This window comes from Cheilinus undulatus, linkage group 20 (assembly GCF_018320785.1).
Source record: "Cheilinus undulatus linkage group 20, ASM1832078v1, whole genome shotgun sequence".
In the NCBI taxonomy this organism is placed as follows: Eukaryota; Metazoa; Chordata; class Actinopteri; order Labriformes; family Labridae; genus Cheilinus; species Cheilinus undulatus.
In genome coordinates, this window is record NC_054884.1 from 26141444 (window position 1) to 26157204 (window position 15761).

Consider the following 15761-nt stretch of genomic DNA (forward strand, 5'->3'; position numbering starts at 1 on the left):
ATACTCAGCTGACACTGCAGTAATAGCAGTAGAAACAACAACAATCTACAATATAGATCTACTATATATATATATATATAACTAGTTACAACTCTTTGGCCCACTTGTGAGAGTCGGTTGTGAAACATCATTTATATTTAACATGTTAGACAATGATTTTAAACTGATCAAGAAAAAATTGAATACATTTCAATATTTGAAAAAATGTTGCCATGAGATGATGTTTCATGTAAATGGAGCTATGTTTTATTTTTGCTCAAATAATGCAGAAATTGGCTTGAAATGGTGCATTGAACTGCCTTTGGGAGATTTAGTTTACATGTAATTACCCCTTGACCCTCTTTTGTTTGGGACAAACCCCTGATGTTGATGATTTCTAGCTCAGCCTCTGATGGAAAAACACAAATGTGCTGGAGTTAACTGACATGACTAATGTATTAACTACTCAGTAGTGGAACAGTTAAAGTGGCAGCCTTGTGATTTCTTTAATTTAGTGTTTACTGTCTCTTTATTAGCCAGTTTCATAAAGAGGTTTAAACAAAATAAATTTGCCCACTGCTGCAACATAGATAGCTTTAAGCTAATTTGCGCTAATGTTAGTGATGTTTTTTTTTCTCCGCATGGAATAAGCTTGAAATATCCATTGCTTTAAAAAAATACTCAAGTAATTTTAAATAAATTGTCAGAGCTTAACATATAGATGAAAGAGTTGAACTATTTCAGGTCAAAGTAAAGCGAAGGAAAAGCCAATAGCATGTCTCAAATCACATACTTCTATCTGTATTATAGTATGCAGTTCAGAGTTAGCATTGTCTCATATTGTAATAATAATCAAAATCTGATAGCTATTTTTACTCACTTTTAAATTCATGTAACTTCTATTCATTGTTAATGTTAATTAATTAAAGAAACGAACATAATTTGCCCTAAATGCCTTTTTCTTAATTGAACTGTGCTCTCATTACTAGTAACACTTTCACTAGCTAGTGCGTGCTGACTTTAGCTAGCTCGTAAGCAGAACAATAGCTGCTACATCTGTGAAGTCTCCATTGTTACATATTTAATTCTTGGTGTTTTTAGTGTGCCAGTAGTATAATGCATTTACTTCTCACTGTTATCACACTTTGCGCACTTAAATATTTAGTATTCAGTACAGAAGCCTGTGATTTGGGACACGCTGCAAGTCTTCTGTCATGCTAGCTGCTCTATGATGCTGTTATAACAGTGGTGAGTATTGGCAGCAGTTTTTGTTAGTTAGCTGCTTATATTAGCATGCTACCAGCTCATGCAAAGTTAAATTTCCTATTGTAATCTAGATCCCCTGTGCATCTATTCAACGTACTGTTAAATTTTCGAGGTCAAGGGTCAATGTTATTGGACTCCATCTCTGTTTCATTAGATTTCTTTTAATATAAGTACCATCAAACAGAAACCACTCTACCTTTCTTCTTGGCGCACCGCTCTATTTTAACAGTCTGGTAATCACCTGTCCTCGCAGAGACATTTAACCAGGCAGAAGTTGTAGTTAAATGTCAGGATAAAAAAATATAGGACCCACTGATGGTGTAAATAGTCTGTGAGATTTTTTTTCAACTAAGGGTGATCCAAAAATAATAATGATGATTATACTATTTATTAATCTAACTTTATTTACTTGACCTACCTTAATGGGAAATCAACAGTATCCTGTAGTGTGTAGGCATGCTTACAGCTGTGAATAATCTTTTAACTAACAGCAGCTTCAGCTAATGAAGTGGTAACATTTTCATAAAATTAAACCAAGAACCGCTTGAATAACAATCGTTGCTGATTGCTTCATAAAACTAGTGTATGTGGTGATATGTACTTTCATGGAAATCTAGCCAACAGTAACATTTCCCTTAAATTTATGTGTTTGGGATGGTGGGGCTAAAAATTGAGGGGGCAAATAAGTCTTAATTATTCACTTCTGGATGTCTGGATGTTTGTGTCTGTGAATGTGAAACCATCTGGCAGGTGTATTACACAGCATAATGTGTTTTCTTTTTTTCTTAATCCCCATGAGGAGGTCAGACTCCTTCAGTCCACACGTGGCCCAGTTGAATCCTGCTGATGTTTTGAAGAGTTTCAATTAACTCATTAGTCACATGAAGCAGGTCCCAATGACCTAAGCATCCACAGACTGCTCTCCTTGGCAGCTAGCTGGTGTGAACCTCAGCTGCACTTGTGGATCTGTTATGCAATTTTCAGCCAAGAAGCTTTGTTTAGCCTCCACGGTCCAACGTCCCAGTGACCTCACATTCACCACGCCTTGAGTCACAAAACAAGTCTTTAAGAATAGTATTATTCAGCATTATTTATTTTTATATTTTTTGACCCCAGTAGTCTGGTTCATATTTTTAGTTTGGCATTATCTAAGTATGTCATGTTTGCCACTAAGCACTATATAATAATCCTTTCCTTATGAATAATTGCGGCTTAAGCACATCACAACCAAAACAGCGTGCTCTTATTTTGACACACAGACACAAAAGTAAACAGCTGATCTGTTTTTAATGAGGAAAAATGTGACATTCTGACGGCATAAGTAGAAATGGTGTTTCTAATCTTGCATCCTCGGCTGTATCTATGACATACAAAGACCTAAAATCACCATGCTTTTTTTATTTTTGCTCACAGTTCCCACTCTGGCCTGGCTGAGTTTTACACCTTCTTCTGCTGTATGACCTGCTAGATGCAGGTGTCACGTGAGTGCACTGTACTGGTTAGAGCTATGCTGACTTTAACACAGAGGTGTAGTGTAGCGCACTTCCTGTATTCACAGTTTTAAAAATAGTGTCTGACGTTCAATGACACTCATGTATCTCACTGGGTGGCAGCCAATGATAAAACCTTACTGGTCACAGACAAACACACAGACTTCAAGAACCCCTCTCTTTTAGAGTAAAATGTATATTTAGACAAGATTTAATGCAAATACATGTTAGAACTGAGAACTGTATAAATATGAAATTACAAATATTAGACATTATTGTTTCAAGGATATGTCCCAAATATGTTCTTTTGTTAATAATAATAATGCATTTTATTTATAGGCGCCTTTCAAAACACTCAAGGTCACCTTACAAGAAAAGGTTAAAATAAGAAAAAACAAATTAGTCTATAAAGTACACACAAGTTACACAAGTTAGTAGTTTTGTTGTAAAACTATAACTGATAAATTAACTCACAAGCAGTTATTGGTGGAACGTTTTTACTGTAGAACAATGTATTCTAAGATGCTCTTTCCTTTTTTCCCACAGAAATACTGAATCAAATATCCCCTCTTGCCGACAGTCAAATGTAGTGGGAAAACAGAATATAAAGTACAATTTACTTTTACTGGATAATTTATTACATTACTGCTGAAATTCAGAGGAGTAGAGTATTTGAAGGTACAATATGTCTGTGTTTTAACAATTCATATATTTTAGATGATTTTTGAAAAGCATAGCTAGAAATCTGTCAGAATGTCTGATTCTAAATGTGCTGTTTCCTGTGTAAAACACTGAAAATGATTCGATTTTTCTCTGATTTTGCCTTTTTTTGGTCTTTTTTAAGCGTCACAAGGTTTGATATTTCATGTCACACCATAGATAGAACACATAACTTCACAGTTTTTAAGATACAGAAACCTTTACTATCAAATATTTAGTATTTAGAAGGTCAGCGTGGATGAGGGCAATCACAGAACAAACCCAGACATATCCCATACTTTACCTGTCATGCATGCACTATTCAGCTTTAGATCACCAGGGTCGGCTCTGTGCATCAGACATTAAACTGACTATGAACAAGTGAAAGCAGATCAAATTCTGTTTGATTTGGACCTTAATGTTCTTACATCTCCTCACCATTATTTTGGTATTTTCTGGAGTGTGGTGCATATGTGCAAGGGGCTACATGTCTCTTTTCAAGCCATGATTGACAAAAAAAAAACAGTTTACAAAAGACAAAATATACTTACAACCTGGTGTTGATTTGTAAGATTAAAAAAAAAAAAGCTTGCTATAATTGAAGATTTTTTTCTACACAGTGAAGTTGATATCATGTCACTCAGCAGCCAAGGTCAAGGTTGATGGCTTCTATTTTGTCCAGGCCTTTTTCACAACTGGTTATATGTCTTGGCAGTTTTCTTAGGGTATCCAAAGCCCAACCAGGGGCTTGTGGCAACTCTACTATTTGCCTGGATGGTACCCTAGACCATGCTTACTTGCCACATCCATACCTGAGTCCGGCCTAAAGGTGTGACCTTAGTTATTTTTTTTTTAACTGATTATTTTCCCATGCTCCTGGTAATGTGCAAGGACATCCAGACTACTGCCTGGGTTGTGTCAATCCTCCTTTCCACCCAATGGTGCCCTCTGGAGGGCTAACTCGCTATTACATGCGTTATTTCAGCCACAACTTTAGGCCAGAACATACCTAAGTTCTGCATATACAATCTATCTATCTATCTATCTATCTATCTATCTATCTATCTATCTATCTATCTATCTAAAAAAAAGTTGGAGTTGGGACCCACTAGTCCAGGCCAATGTAGTTGACTGACGAACAGATGTTATCCTGAGAGAATCCCTGCATGCATGACTCAAAATCAATTTAAAAGTGATCTGAAAACTGCACCGTAAAGGGTTTATAGACTTATATAAAATAAGTTTAAGTCAGAGTGATTATGTAAGAGAAGGAGCATGAAAGGTTAGAGCTCTGAAGGTATTGTGATTGAAAGCTATAATAACAGCACAACATGTTTGGACTTACTGTCCTCTGGATTTATTGAACATCTCCCTCCCTCTCTCTTCTAGCACATACACCCAAATCAAGCCTATGTTCAGCAGTAAAAAACCTTGGCCCTTAACCAAATATTGGTCATCAATCTGAAAATGACTGACAGAGAGCAACTTTATCCCCAGTAATGGCAGATCTCCACATGCTGAAGCTTTCCACAATCTCATCCATTATTGCCCTCTTTATCCCTTCCATCTGCAGGCTGTTTTTTCAGTGTATATGAATCATATGTGTCCAAAACGTGAATATGATCTGAGAGATTGAAAACACAGCCCAGCAGCTGTGTGATCCACGTGTACATGCTTTAATGAAGCACCTGCATATTTACAGATGTTAGCATCAGTTGCAAGTGCCCTGGTTTGGAGGTTTAATTTTAGAGGAGCAGCCAGATGGTGGACAAGAGGATTACTACGCTAAGCCTTTGTCATCTGCCGCTACACACTGACTGTTTATAGGCAAATACAAGGTGGACTGTCACTGGTGTTTCAGATGGGAAAATGGTGGATATGGAGGTTTTTGGCTTACTAAGTAGCCACAGTGAGATACTCTGGACAAAATGGACACCAAAATAAATTAGCTGCTTTAGGTAATTGACTGCTAGTGTTTTGTAGGACCTTTATACTAGAGCTTTCGGTAATATACCCGCGAATGTACTTCTTATTATATGCATATGAAACTCTTCAATAGTTGCTATTAAACATGGGATGAGAAAAATATGATGGCTTATCTCCTGGGATACCTCCACTGTTCGTTTGACCACTGACAATAAAACTCGTGCAAATTTGGGGTGTTTTATTGGTAGTTTTATGTTGGTGTTGATTAAATGTATGCAAGGGTGTCCTTTTTAATTTCAAAACTCTGTGCAGTATCCTGCAGTGGAGGACTCAGGGTGTTTGAGGGGCAGAGGCAAAATAATAAAAGGGCTCCTGCTTTAATGCAGGGGGGCCCAAGCGCATTTAATTGCCATACATTAACGGTGAAATAATTAAAACTTGTCAGGGAAGGGAGTCTGATGGCATTCTGTCCACTTGAAGGGAACCCAAGAGGGCAGTGGCTAAAAACAGATTGATAATAAAACCTTTGACAGAAGTAGGTTTAGTTTTTTCACGGAGACAAATAAATAGAAAATAAAATGTTAGAACTAGACTGTTTGACATTCAAAACCCATGATACTTCTACACTGGGCGTATAATATCTGTCAGTATTATCTTCAGTGTATTTTAGATTAAAGTAATGATGGTGCATAAATGTTTTAAATTAGTAGTGTTATAATTAGTATCATACTGTTGTGACATAGACTAAATTGTGAGGACTTTTTATCAACTAAAACTGGACAAACATCGCTTTTGTTGCCTAAAGCTTTCAAGAGGGAAAATGACTAAAATGCTAATAAAACTAATTTAAATGTAAAGACTAAGACCATATTGAAAATTAACACTGCCAAATAGCATGGTCACCTTCATGCATAGGTGACCCTGAATGCTACAGCAGTGAACCAGTATGCACATTGGAGAGTAAATGACAAAAACATTGCCTTTTGCTTGTTTATTGAGTGATTCCATTGCTGAAATTATTGTTTATTTTCTCAAAAATATATATGAACTAGTCCCAACTTCCATCACAGATGTACATCAGTGTATCATGGAGAAAGTGCTTATGTCAATATTATTTATCATATGAAGTCTGAACCTGTCTATGGTTGACACATAACAATTCTGCTGCATAAGGATAAATACTGACTCTTCCAATCTCATTAGAAACAGACATCAACAAGTGGAAATAAATACAAAACAAAGGAAACATATTATGCAGAGAGACATGTTTTAAACCATCTGTAACCCTCAGGATCAAACACTTCCACCATCAAGGTAAAGCTCTTAATTTGTCTGTGCAGGCTTCTTCCTTACACAATTACTAAGCAGTCATGTTTATTTACCAGTTAAATAAGACTTGCCACTAATAGATCACACCTGGCATAAGCTGCTGGAAGTAAATTCTGATTTTTTTATTTCTGTGGAAGGAGCTGAAGACACAAAGATGCTGTTTACTTCCTTCTGCCGCCACCACCGTTTGCCAGAATCATCACCAGTCTCATGAAGATGTTCAGAGTGTCCATGTAAATCCCCATACACCTATAAGATAAATATAAATATACTTTAAGATCCATACCATGGCAACATTCACCAGCTCACAATCAACATTTTAGGTTCACATGAATGTCTCCCAGAGTGACTTACGCATTGATGGGGTCATATTTCTGAACTCCATAGAGTGGGTGTGTCTCTGCCCTCTTGATGACCTTCTGTGTGTCATAAAGGAGGAACATGCTGAACAGGACCAGGCCTCCATAGACGGCCACAGAGTACAGGCCTGCTCCGAACGCTGAGGTGGGCGGCAGGAACATTGATCCTGAAGATAACAACGAAGGTATGCTTGGTGAGATTGGCAGTACATTAAGGAGATAAAGGTGCCTGCGTATAAAAATTCATCCGCTGATAATATAATTACATTATATGGAGGTTGCCAATTGATTCAATTGTAGACAGGAAATTAAACCAACCGACTCAGCAGCAAAATATAGGAAAAATAAGATGTACTGCCCACCCTTTTCTACATAAAGCACAGATAACCCTTTCATAATTTCCATCTACTCCTGTCTAATCCTATCATGTGTGGAGGTTTAAATCATAATTCAATGTTTCCCATAGAATGACAGATTTCACTTGGGCAGTAGAGATGCCATCACACTCTGCTCGCTCTGTACATGTAATTTTTTTGTTTCTGCACTTTGACTGTTTTCATCAGCTATATGTTATGAAAGATAATCAACCTCACTTGCCTTACTACAATATTAAACATGTTTGATATTGTTGCAAGTTTTTAGTCTGAATGTAGTTCAGTGTGAAGCCGCTGAGTGTTCACTCAGAGCTCAAGAAATGAGTTAGGCACCAGTTTTTAATGTAAAATAGATATTTTTATAAAAGTGAAATTCCCCAAACCCATAGTTCTCTGCCCAAAAGCTGTGAATTTCCACCAGATGGGAAATAATCTCAAAAGGAATCTCATTCTAGTCTTGTAATTAGTGACCCCAAGTCTTGCAAAATCTTAGTCTGTGAGACTTAAGACTTGGTAACTTGCTAACAAATTGTCTTAAGATGTGAGGAGTTGTCACATGTTAGTCTTTTTAAAGTCTTTTAAAGGTTTTATCAAAGTTTTCTAGTGTAAGGCCAGCATAGCACAACTATCCTTTTTACAGTACAGCATAATATTAGCTGCAAGCAACTGAAGTAAAATGTTATAACAATGGTCTACAAGGCATCATTTTTAGCAAGAGACATTGCATCTCATTAGTGCATTTACTGGAAGGCTGTTCTAGTGGATGTCTCCTGCAAGCACAGATGGTGGTTATGTAAAATGATATTAAATATATATACAATTATAATGAAAAAATAAATATATGGATGTAAATATACCTCTATAGCCCATCCAAATAATGTCTATCTATGAGAAACACTGTAATTTTTTGTGTAATTTTTTACATTCTGAAAGGTTTCTGATTATATTAACACGTTTGTGTCATCAATAAATAGATGTATAAGAAAAGTCAAAGTAGGCAACTATGAGTCATTCTGCTCCAGGTTGTTTGGTAGTAATGAAAACAGAATGAAGATATTCCCCTGTTGAAAGACGTCAACCACATTAATTTGAACTAATCAGGACGATGGGTTGTGTGAGTCCTAACACTTCAGGTGCGATTTACTCATCAGATTTGCACTACATGTGATTAAACTTTGCAGAAGTGAGACTTTTGGCATGGCAGCAAAGGAACACATCTGAGGTATAACACATAATACTTGACATTTAGCATGTTGTCTGTAATCAGGCTTCTAAAAAGTGAATAGTTTGAATCATGTCCATTGACTTGTCATTCAACCCATATGATCATTTTTGTAGTTTGAGTGCCATAGCATGTAACAACACATAGAGCCTTTGTCATGCTCATCTCCCTTGCTTCTTTTTTAACTCACCTATACTAAAAGCAACATAAACACAGGCCCTTATGTTTTTAAGTACCACCATTTCTGCTCTACAAGCTTTAACACTAGCAGCTCTTCATCCTGATTGTTGTGATCCTGTGAAAGGGTTTATGAGGGGAAACCACATTACACTCACCAAGAGAAGAAGCGAAAACCACTCCAAAGCCGACAGCCAGTGGCCCACCCATATTGAGGAACTTCTCACTTGGGGCGCACATGGCCACAGTGGACAGACCGCCCACAATGCCTGCTGTGTACCAGGCTGCCCTGATCATCAGAGGCCCTCCGAGGAGAGTGAGGGGAGCGATGACGGCACCCATCACACCTTGGCAACAAACAATGCAAAATAACGATCTAGTTTAATTAAAACAACAACACTGATCAGTCTAGATGGAGCAAAATTGTCCAAATAGAACAGAAGTGGGTTCATTTTCTACTTTACATGACTGCCCTCTACTGTTCAACTCAGAGAATTACATCACAGGAGAAACTGATGAGTGACAGCTTAACAGAATAATAACTTTTTAACACAGTTCAACAAACCTGCATGAAGCATCCAGGCAAGGTGTTTGGGCATTGGGCTGTGCTCATATGAAATGGACCTGACCAGCATGCCAGCACCAATCATGGCTGCAAATGTTGCTCCTATAGCCTGGGTTAGAACAAATATCAGGTGTTCACTACACAAAATATACAGATATTTAAAAACTATTCAAACCAAAGCTTTAGACTCTGTGGAATCAATTTGAGTTTTAAATCTTACCAGCCAGGATCCTCTCATCATCAGACCCATAAGTGCTGGAGTCCTGCTGACTGCTACAGCTGAAAGAGCTGTGAGTCCAACACTGCCTGCAAAGTACATGTAGGTGGAGTGGATCCTGTCCTTCACATACTGAGGCCAGATCCTGCAGAGAGAGTGGAGGGGAGCCAAGTCAACAAGGAGCTCTCAGGATGTAATTAACATTTTCTATGCACTGGTTTGTGCTTCAGAAGACAATGAAAGAGCTGCCAGTACTCAAAGCTGATACTCACACTGCTTTCTCAATGGCACCGATTTCATTGGACATGCCGAGCCCGTAGTAGCACAGAGCTCCAAGACCAACTGCTGCACCACCAGCTAAAATCATTCTTCCCATGCTGTCAACTGAGAAAAAAAAATCATGTTTACATGACACAAACTTTAAAGTGATGTACAAGTCCTTATGAAACAGCCTCCAAAAATACTAGCAGTGAACCTCTGACTGTTACAGGTCAAGGTATGATATACACATGATGAGAAATTTTATACATGTTAAAGTAAGCTCGTTAGAATGTGAGCTCAACATTGACTGGCAAAACACTGGCTTTTTACAAGTTGATCAAATGTAAACAGTTATGTAAGACTATAACAGTAGAAGTAAACCCATGCAATAGTACATTAAATAATTGAACCGGTAGTAGTAATTACTTTTGATGGCTGTATCTGTTGGTTCAAAAGCAGCATCTTTAAACTGGTCTCTGGCTGTCTTCACACGGCGGAAACCAAATCTGGCCTTGGAGGAGAAGCCCTGGTGAAAAGACAAAATGTTAAAGCTGTTGTTCATTATGGGGCTAGAGGTTCATATAAAAACCAAGGAGTGAGCAACATGTAATTGGCCACTATTATGTCTGCACAGACCATGTAATGAACCACATTTCTTATACTGTTTCTCAAAATCAATATGTTTTAATGCTGTATAGTAGACAGCAATATAACTGGGAAAGGGGCTTTTAAATACAGCTGAAGTTGACGATGGTGAAACTGGATAGCCACTGCATGTTTGTGACCCGTCAGTGGCATAATCATTATTCAAGCCTTGTATAAGACTTCAGAAAGGTTGCATACATGTCTTGCCATTTTGCGTGACCTTGCCACCATAATGAATGCTAGGCTATAGTTTTCCATCCAATTTGGTCCAATCAAATTTCTTCACAGCACAAAGTGACATAAAAAAAAAATATTTCTGGATCAAACAGGCTGTTTAAAACCCTATACTTTTTCACAATCAGAAAACAAATATATATCTACTTTGATCATTAATGCTGGTATAAGAATTGGCAAAGTATGTTTGCACAGGAAGAAAAATGTGACTCTGGCTAACTTTGCTCTCTATTTTCAACTATTACAAATTACATCTTAAACAACAAAAACAAAGGAACAAGCCCACATAAGACAACAGTACAGTGGTGAGGTCTGCAGAAGATGCAGTAGTGCACAGGAAAAATATGTGCAATAATATTATAAACTGGATAATTTGAAGAGTTAGAGGGATTTTAAAGTTTTTATAGACAAATCTGGGGGAAAAAAACAGATGTTGACTCGCTACCTTTTCTCACCACAGTGTGTACATTTGGATAAAAGGTGAACAAAGATGTAACCTTTTTTTCCATTTAACATTACATTATATGCAACTTTATTAATCAAAACTGCATAAAGGCCATGTTGAACAACCCATGGAATTCTCAGCAGATTGTGATAAAGTTAACCTTGGAGAGAAACAGGAAGGGATAAGTACACAAGCCATAACCCCATGAAGAGTCCTCCTGTATGTAAATGGACACTTTACCCTGAATCACTTACAGCACAGAGGACTCGTATCTTCAGAAGGGGATCAGCAATAGAATGATTATTTTGGCCGGTCTGGCTGATTCATAGATGGCATTTTATTGTTTATCTACTGAGCATAATCAAGTGAGCTGCGTGTAATCACAGCAGTCCAGCTTCTTTAAGAAAAAAGGAAAATAAATATAAAAAACTTTACAAAAAACGTTTTTGCCATCACTAACGGTCTGTTCAGATTAAATGCAGCTGTTAAATTGTTAAGTTTACTGGCAAGTAAAATAACGTTACAACAAACAGCATTTCATCACAGATATGTGGTTGGTGGTCACCTGTATTTCTAAAATACATATTAGACAAAGGTAAATGATGTCCAATAGTGCTGCTTAATTTAATCCAATCAAAATCGTAATTGTGATGTCAGGCTGTACAGTAACATAATACCATAAAAAGCTGCAATTATTTCTGTATGAGTTTACAATAGTGCCACCATTGCACATTGCTGAAGTACTTTTAATTTCAAAAAGGAAAACTTTTAACCTTTGGAAAATATTACAGTACAATAAAAACGTATGGTTTTGCAGTTTTATATTTGAAGTAGCTATAATTTGAGTTAAGAAATACACACTTCAAAACTATCATTATTTTCCCTCAGAATAACACAAGTAGATTTCTTGATACCATTTGTGTATTATATTGTAAATACATTATTACCAAAATGTGCAGCACTGATGTCTAACATGTAAAAACTAACAGAAGTTATAAACTAATAAAAGGGACCTTTATCATAACCTGACATGCCAGATGGATGTGTTTCACACATCCATCTGGGAAAGCTTCAATAAGAAACGTTTGGGAATAGGCAAAGGATTTGTAAAAAACTCGGAATGTGATTGGATGAACATTCTGTCACATTTCTACGGGCCAATCAGAGCAACAAAACACGTGATGTAGCTGCTATCCAGCTGCACGTGCGCAGCTACCGAGAAATAACGCGAAACATGGGAACTATAGACATGCAAGTACTCGACTTTTGTCGTTTCTGAAAAGAAAACTCACTGCTGTTCTTTGTTCTTCTTTTAACGAAGAAATGTCATCAAGTTCTGATAAAACTGGTGCTTTAGCAGCATCCATGCTAATCTCTTCCACCATAATTGCACCAGCCTCTTGCTGCTGCTTGTTGACGTCACGACTCTGTCGTGCCTGAAAGTACTGCCCCTCGTCGCTGATTGGTCCCGTCACTTTCTAACCAAGCCCAAACGGTTCAGATGGGAGCTTTGCAAGATAGATTCGCCAGTGAAAAACAAGGAAACAGGTGTATCCATCTGCTTTGCAAGGTTACCTTTAACGGCTACTGTCTAACATTTTTAATTCACACCTCTGCTGCTGTCACAGTCAGCAGGCAAAAGTGGACATGGCAGTTATGACTGCCAGCTAAGATAGCACTGCCCACATATGAGCGGTAGGTTGATCTATATTGGAAAGATGACAGATGAGGGAATGGAATTAATATGACTAAATTTGAGTCTTAAAAATAAAAACAAACAGGGGAGAGTAGGGAGATTTGTGCCAGGGGGGAAGTAGTGCCACCCCTTGTTTATAGAAAACCATAGAAGAAATTGGTCATGTGACCACACATTTTGAAGAGCCATCCATTTTACTCATCCCGCATAAAAGGGAGACACATGGCATGAGAGGAAAACACATTTTAGCTCAAAAAACTGTTTTTTGCCTTTCAAAGTAAAATTTCTATGATCAAGATTGTTTGATTGTCATGTCTGAACAATTATAGACAAGTTTGAAAACATTTCACACTTGTTTTAGTGCTTTATTAGGCTACACAATGAGTCTATACAGTTGTCATGATATTAGCTCTAAATTGCTGGATCATGCTAGTTTTTCCAAAATAGTGGGGCTGGGGTGATTTGTGCCAAAGGGCCTGGGTTAAGTTGTGCCAGTGGCACATCCATAAACCCAGACCCAAAGACTCATCCAAACTCTGACACCCACACAACTAGACCCAAATACCCACAAATCCAGACCCACACACCCAGAGACAGAAATCCCAGACCAACAGACCCAGACCCTAACCCACACACCCTCTCACCCAGACCCACACACACGGACACACCCACCCTAACAAATCCACACAACCACACACCGAGACCTACACACCTAGAACCCAGTAAAGAAGAGCCTAGAACAGCTGGAGAAGTTAGAAGATGGCATGCCTCATCAGTGTTAGATTAACCTGCCTTTTTTATAATTTAGCTAACACTGATTTCAGTTTTGAGTTTGCACCGTTATGAAGGAGTAGTTTTATTCAGTTTCTAAGTGGCTTAAGTCACAATGTGATGTTCAGAAATTTGCCTAAGTCACTTTATTGAATGATTCACAAATATCATATATTGTGTATTTAAGTTTTTTGTGTTTTCCCAAAAACTAGAAAATATGACTTATGCCATTAGTTAATAGGGTGATGATATCTAAATAAAACTTAAATGAGTAATTTTGTATTGAATTTGTCTTGCTTTTATACAGCGTTACAGTTTATGAGATTAAAATGTTCTGTTTTACTTCAATAATCTTCAATAACCACTGGCACAATTTACCCCAATATATTCTCCCCAAAGGCACAACTTTCCCCGTACCAGGGGCAAGTGTTGCCAAGAGACTACTTTTTTCTGAAAGCTATATTTCTTAAACAGTTTATTTCAGATCCAAAGTTACTGTTCCCAGGGATGCACCACATCCTGAAATATATGTACATACTTAAGAAGGAGGCATTACTGTCATGGTCTCACTTTAAAGTCACTTTGAGTAAAAACTGCCACAACTCACCCCACTCTCCCCTAATTTAATTTACTGGCAAAGTGGGTGTTGTGTCACATGGTGCCTGTGACCTTTATTGATGTAACTTTAAACTGGGCACTGCAAATGAAACATGAATTTTGATGTTTAAAATAAAATCATTTAGGAGTTTTAACCTTGTGCACCAATGGATTATTTGGAGGTAATTTCTCGCTACAATTAGTCCCAATAATATAGTGTTGTTTTCAACATCTGCAATCCTGAACAACGATAATCTACATAATACCAATTCATACGTCATAGTTTAACACTATTTTTTATCAATACATAAACATGTAGTATTCATGTCGTTCTATACTTGTAATAGGTACTGAATGTTACCTTCAGACCTGTTAAGAACTTTCTGAAGAGCCATGAAGCCAGTGTGGAGATGCATACATTACTTTACCTGCTGGGGCCTGAGCAGAGGAGGGCAGGTCCTCAGGATGGGTGCTCTTAGGGCTGGAGAGCCTTGTGTCAGCACAGGCCGGAGGCCGGCGAGCGGGACACTCCTCAGGCATGTCAGCCTCGCCACCAACATGATCAAAGTGTGTTTCTTTCAAGCAGTCTAAAACACAAGCACAGCGTCAAGTAACGTAAGAATGACAGACAATGTTGTGACATGACGTATAAACGTAAAATTTATGACAGCTACGATGAAAGTTAAACAATAACCTCTGAGAACAATTGTAAAATCACAAATAACGAAATAATTAAGTGGAAAAACCGTCTTATCGTCACTTTAAATGTCATTAAATCAAGCTAGCTAACGTTAGCTGGCACTTAGTGTCGCAACATTTCAGACTAACTTTAATGTAAAACGAAGGACACCTCGTACAACACTTCACTCAGTGTTATCAGACAAATACGCTAGTATCGTTAACTCTAATTTTCCTCATGTAAGTGTGCTATATTTCACTACATTCAGATAAGCGTTACTTACCGAAACGGCAAGGTTCGTCGTTCACCTTTCTGGAAACAAGTGCGCACGTTACTGACGCAATTGTTTTGCAACCTTCGTGAAATTTCTCTTGCTTTACGTCATCATTTGGCGACGCGTTTAGTGGGGGTTGTAGTTCTTTGTCACGCTGTATTTTGTAACCTTAAAATAACAATTTAAGATCATCTGCTTAAGAAATAGCCACATAGACTCGTTACAGAAATACAAAAAAATAATTATACACTAATAGATCATGAAATACATCTGTCGAAACAACTCAAATTGTACTCATGTAAGATTATTTTATTTATCATGAATTCTACCAGAGGAAAACCCGTTGAGATCGAGATCTCTTTCCCGAGGATGATCCGGCGAGGAGGCTGGTCTTTGCTGGTGAAGCAAAATATCCCCTCTTAGACAGTGTTGTCATCATACACGGCAATAAAATTATTTGTTGTTCAGCAAAACAGGTATGAAGTGCTGTTCATGGTGAAAGGTCAAAAAAGAAATTACACTGACTAGTCCAGATTTTCAATCAATACTCTATATG

At 37.6% G+C, this 15761-nt stretch overlaps 1 protein-coding gene across 1 annotated transcript; it reads right to left on the reverse strand.

The window, feature by feature from the left end:
* Positions 1–6336: 6336 nt before the first annotated feature.
* ghitm (growth hormone inducible transmembrane protein) lies at positions 6337–15296 on the reverse strand. The gene is made up of 9 exons (XM_041816604.1): positions 15215–15296; positions 14681–14839; positions 10291–10390; positions 9876–9987; positions 9607–9748; positions 9387–9495; positions 8980–9168; positions 7044–7215; positions 6337–6938 (listed from the first exon to the last, which is right to left on the reverse strand). The coding sequence occupies exons 2-9, from the start codon at positions 14810–14812 to the stop codon at positions 6851–6853; spliced, it is 1044 nt and encodes a 347-aa protein (XP_041672538.1). The 5' UTR covers positions 14813–14839; positions 15215–15296; the 3' UTR covers positions 6337–6850.
* Positions 15297–15761: the final 465 nt, after the last annotated feature.

Coding starts and splice junctions, on each gene's coding strand:
- ghitm (XM_041816604.1), bottom strand. CDS start 14,812: ATGTTGGTGGCGAGGCTGACATGCCTGAGGAGTGTCCCGCTCGCCGGC. Junction 9,988..10,290: donor AACAGATACAGCCATCAAAA/GTAATTACTACT, acceptor TTTTTTTCTCAG/TTGACAGCATGGGAAGAATG. Junction 9,496..9,606: donor TGATGAGAGGATCCTGGCTG/GTAAGATTTAAA, acceptor GTTCTAACCCAG/GCTATAGGAGCAACATTTGC.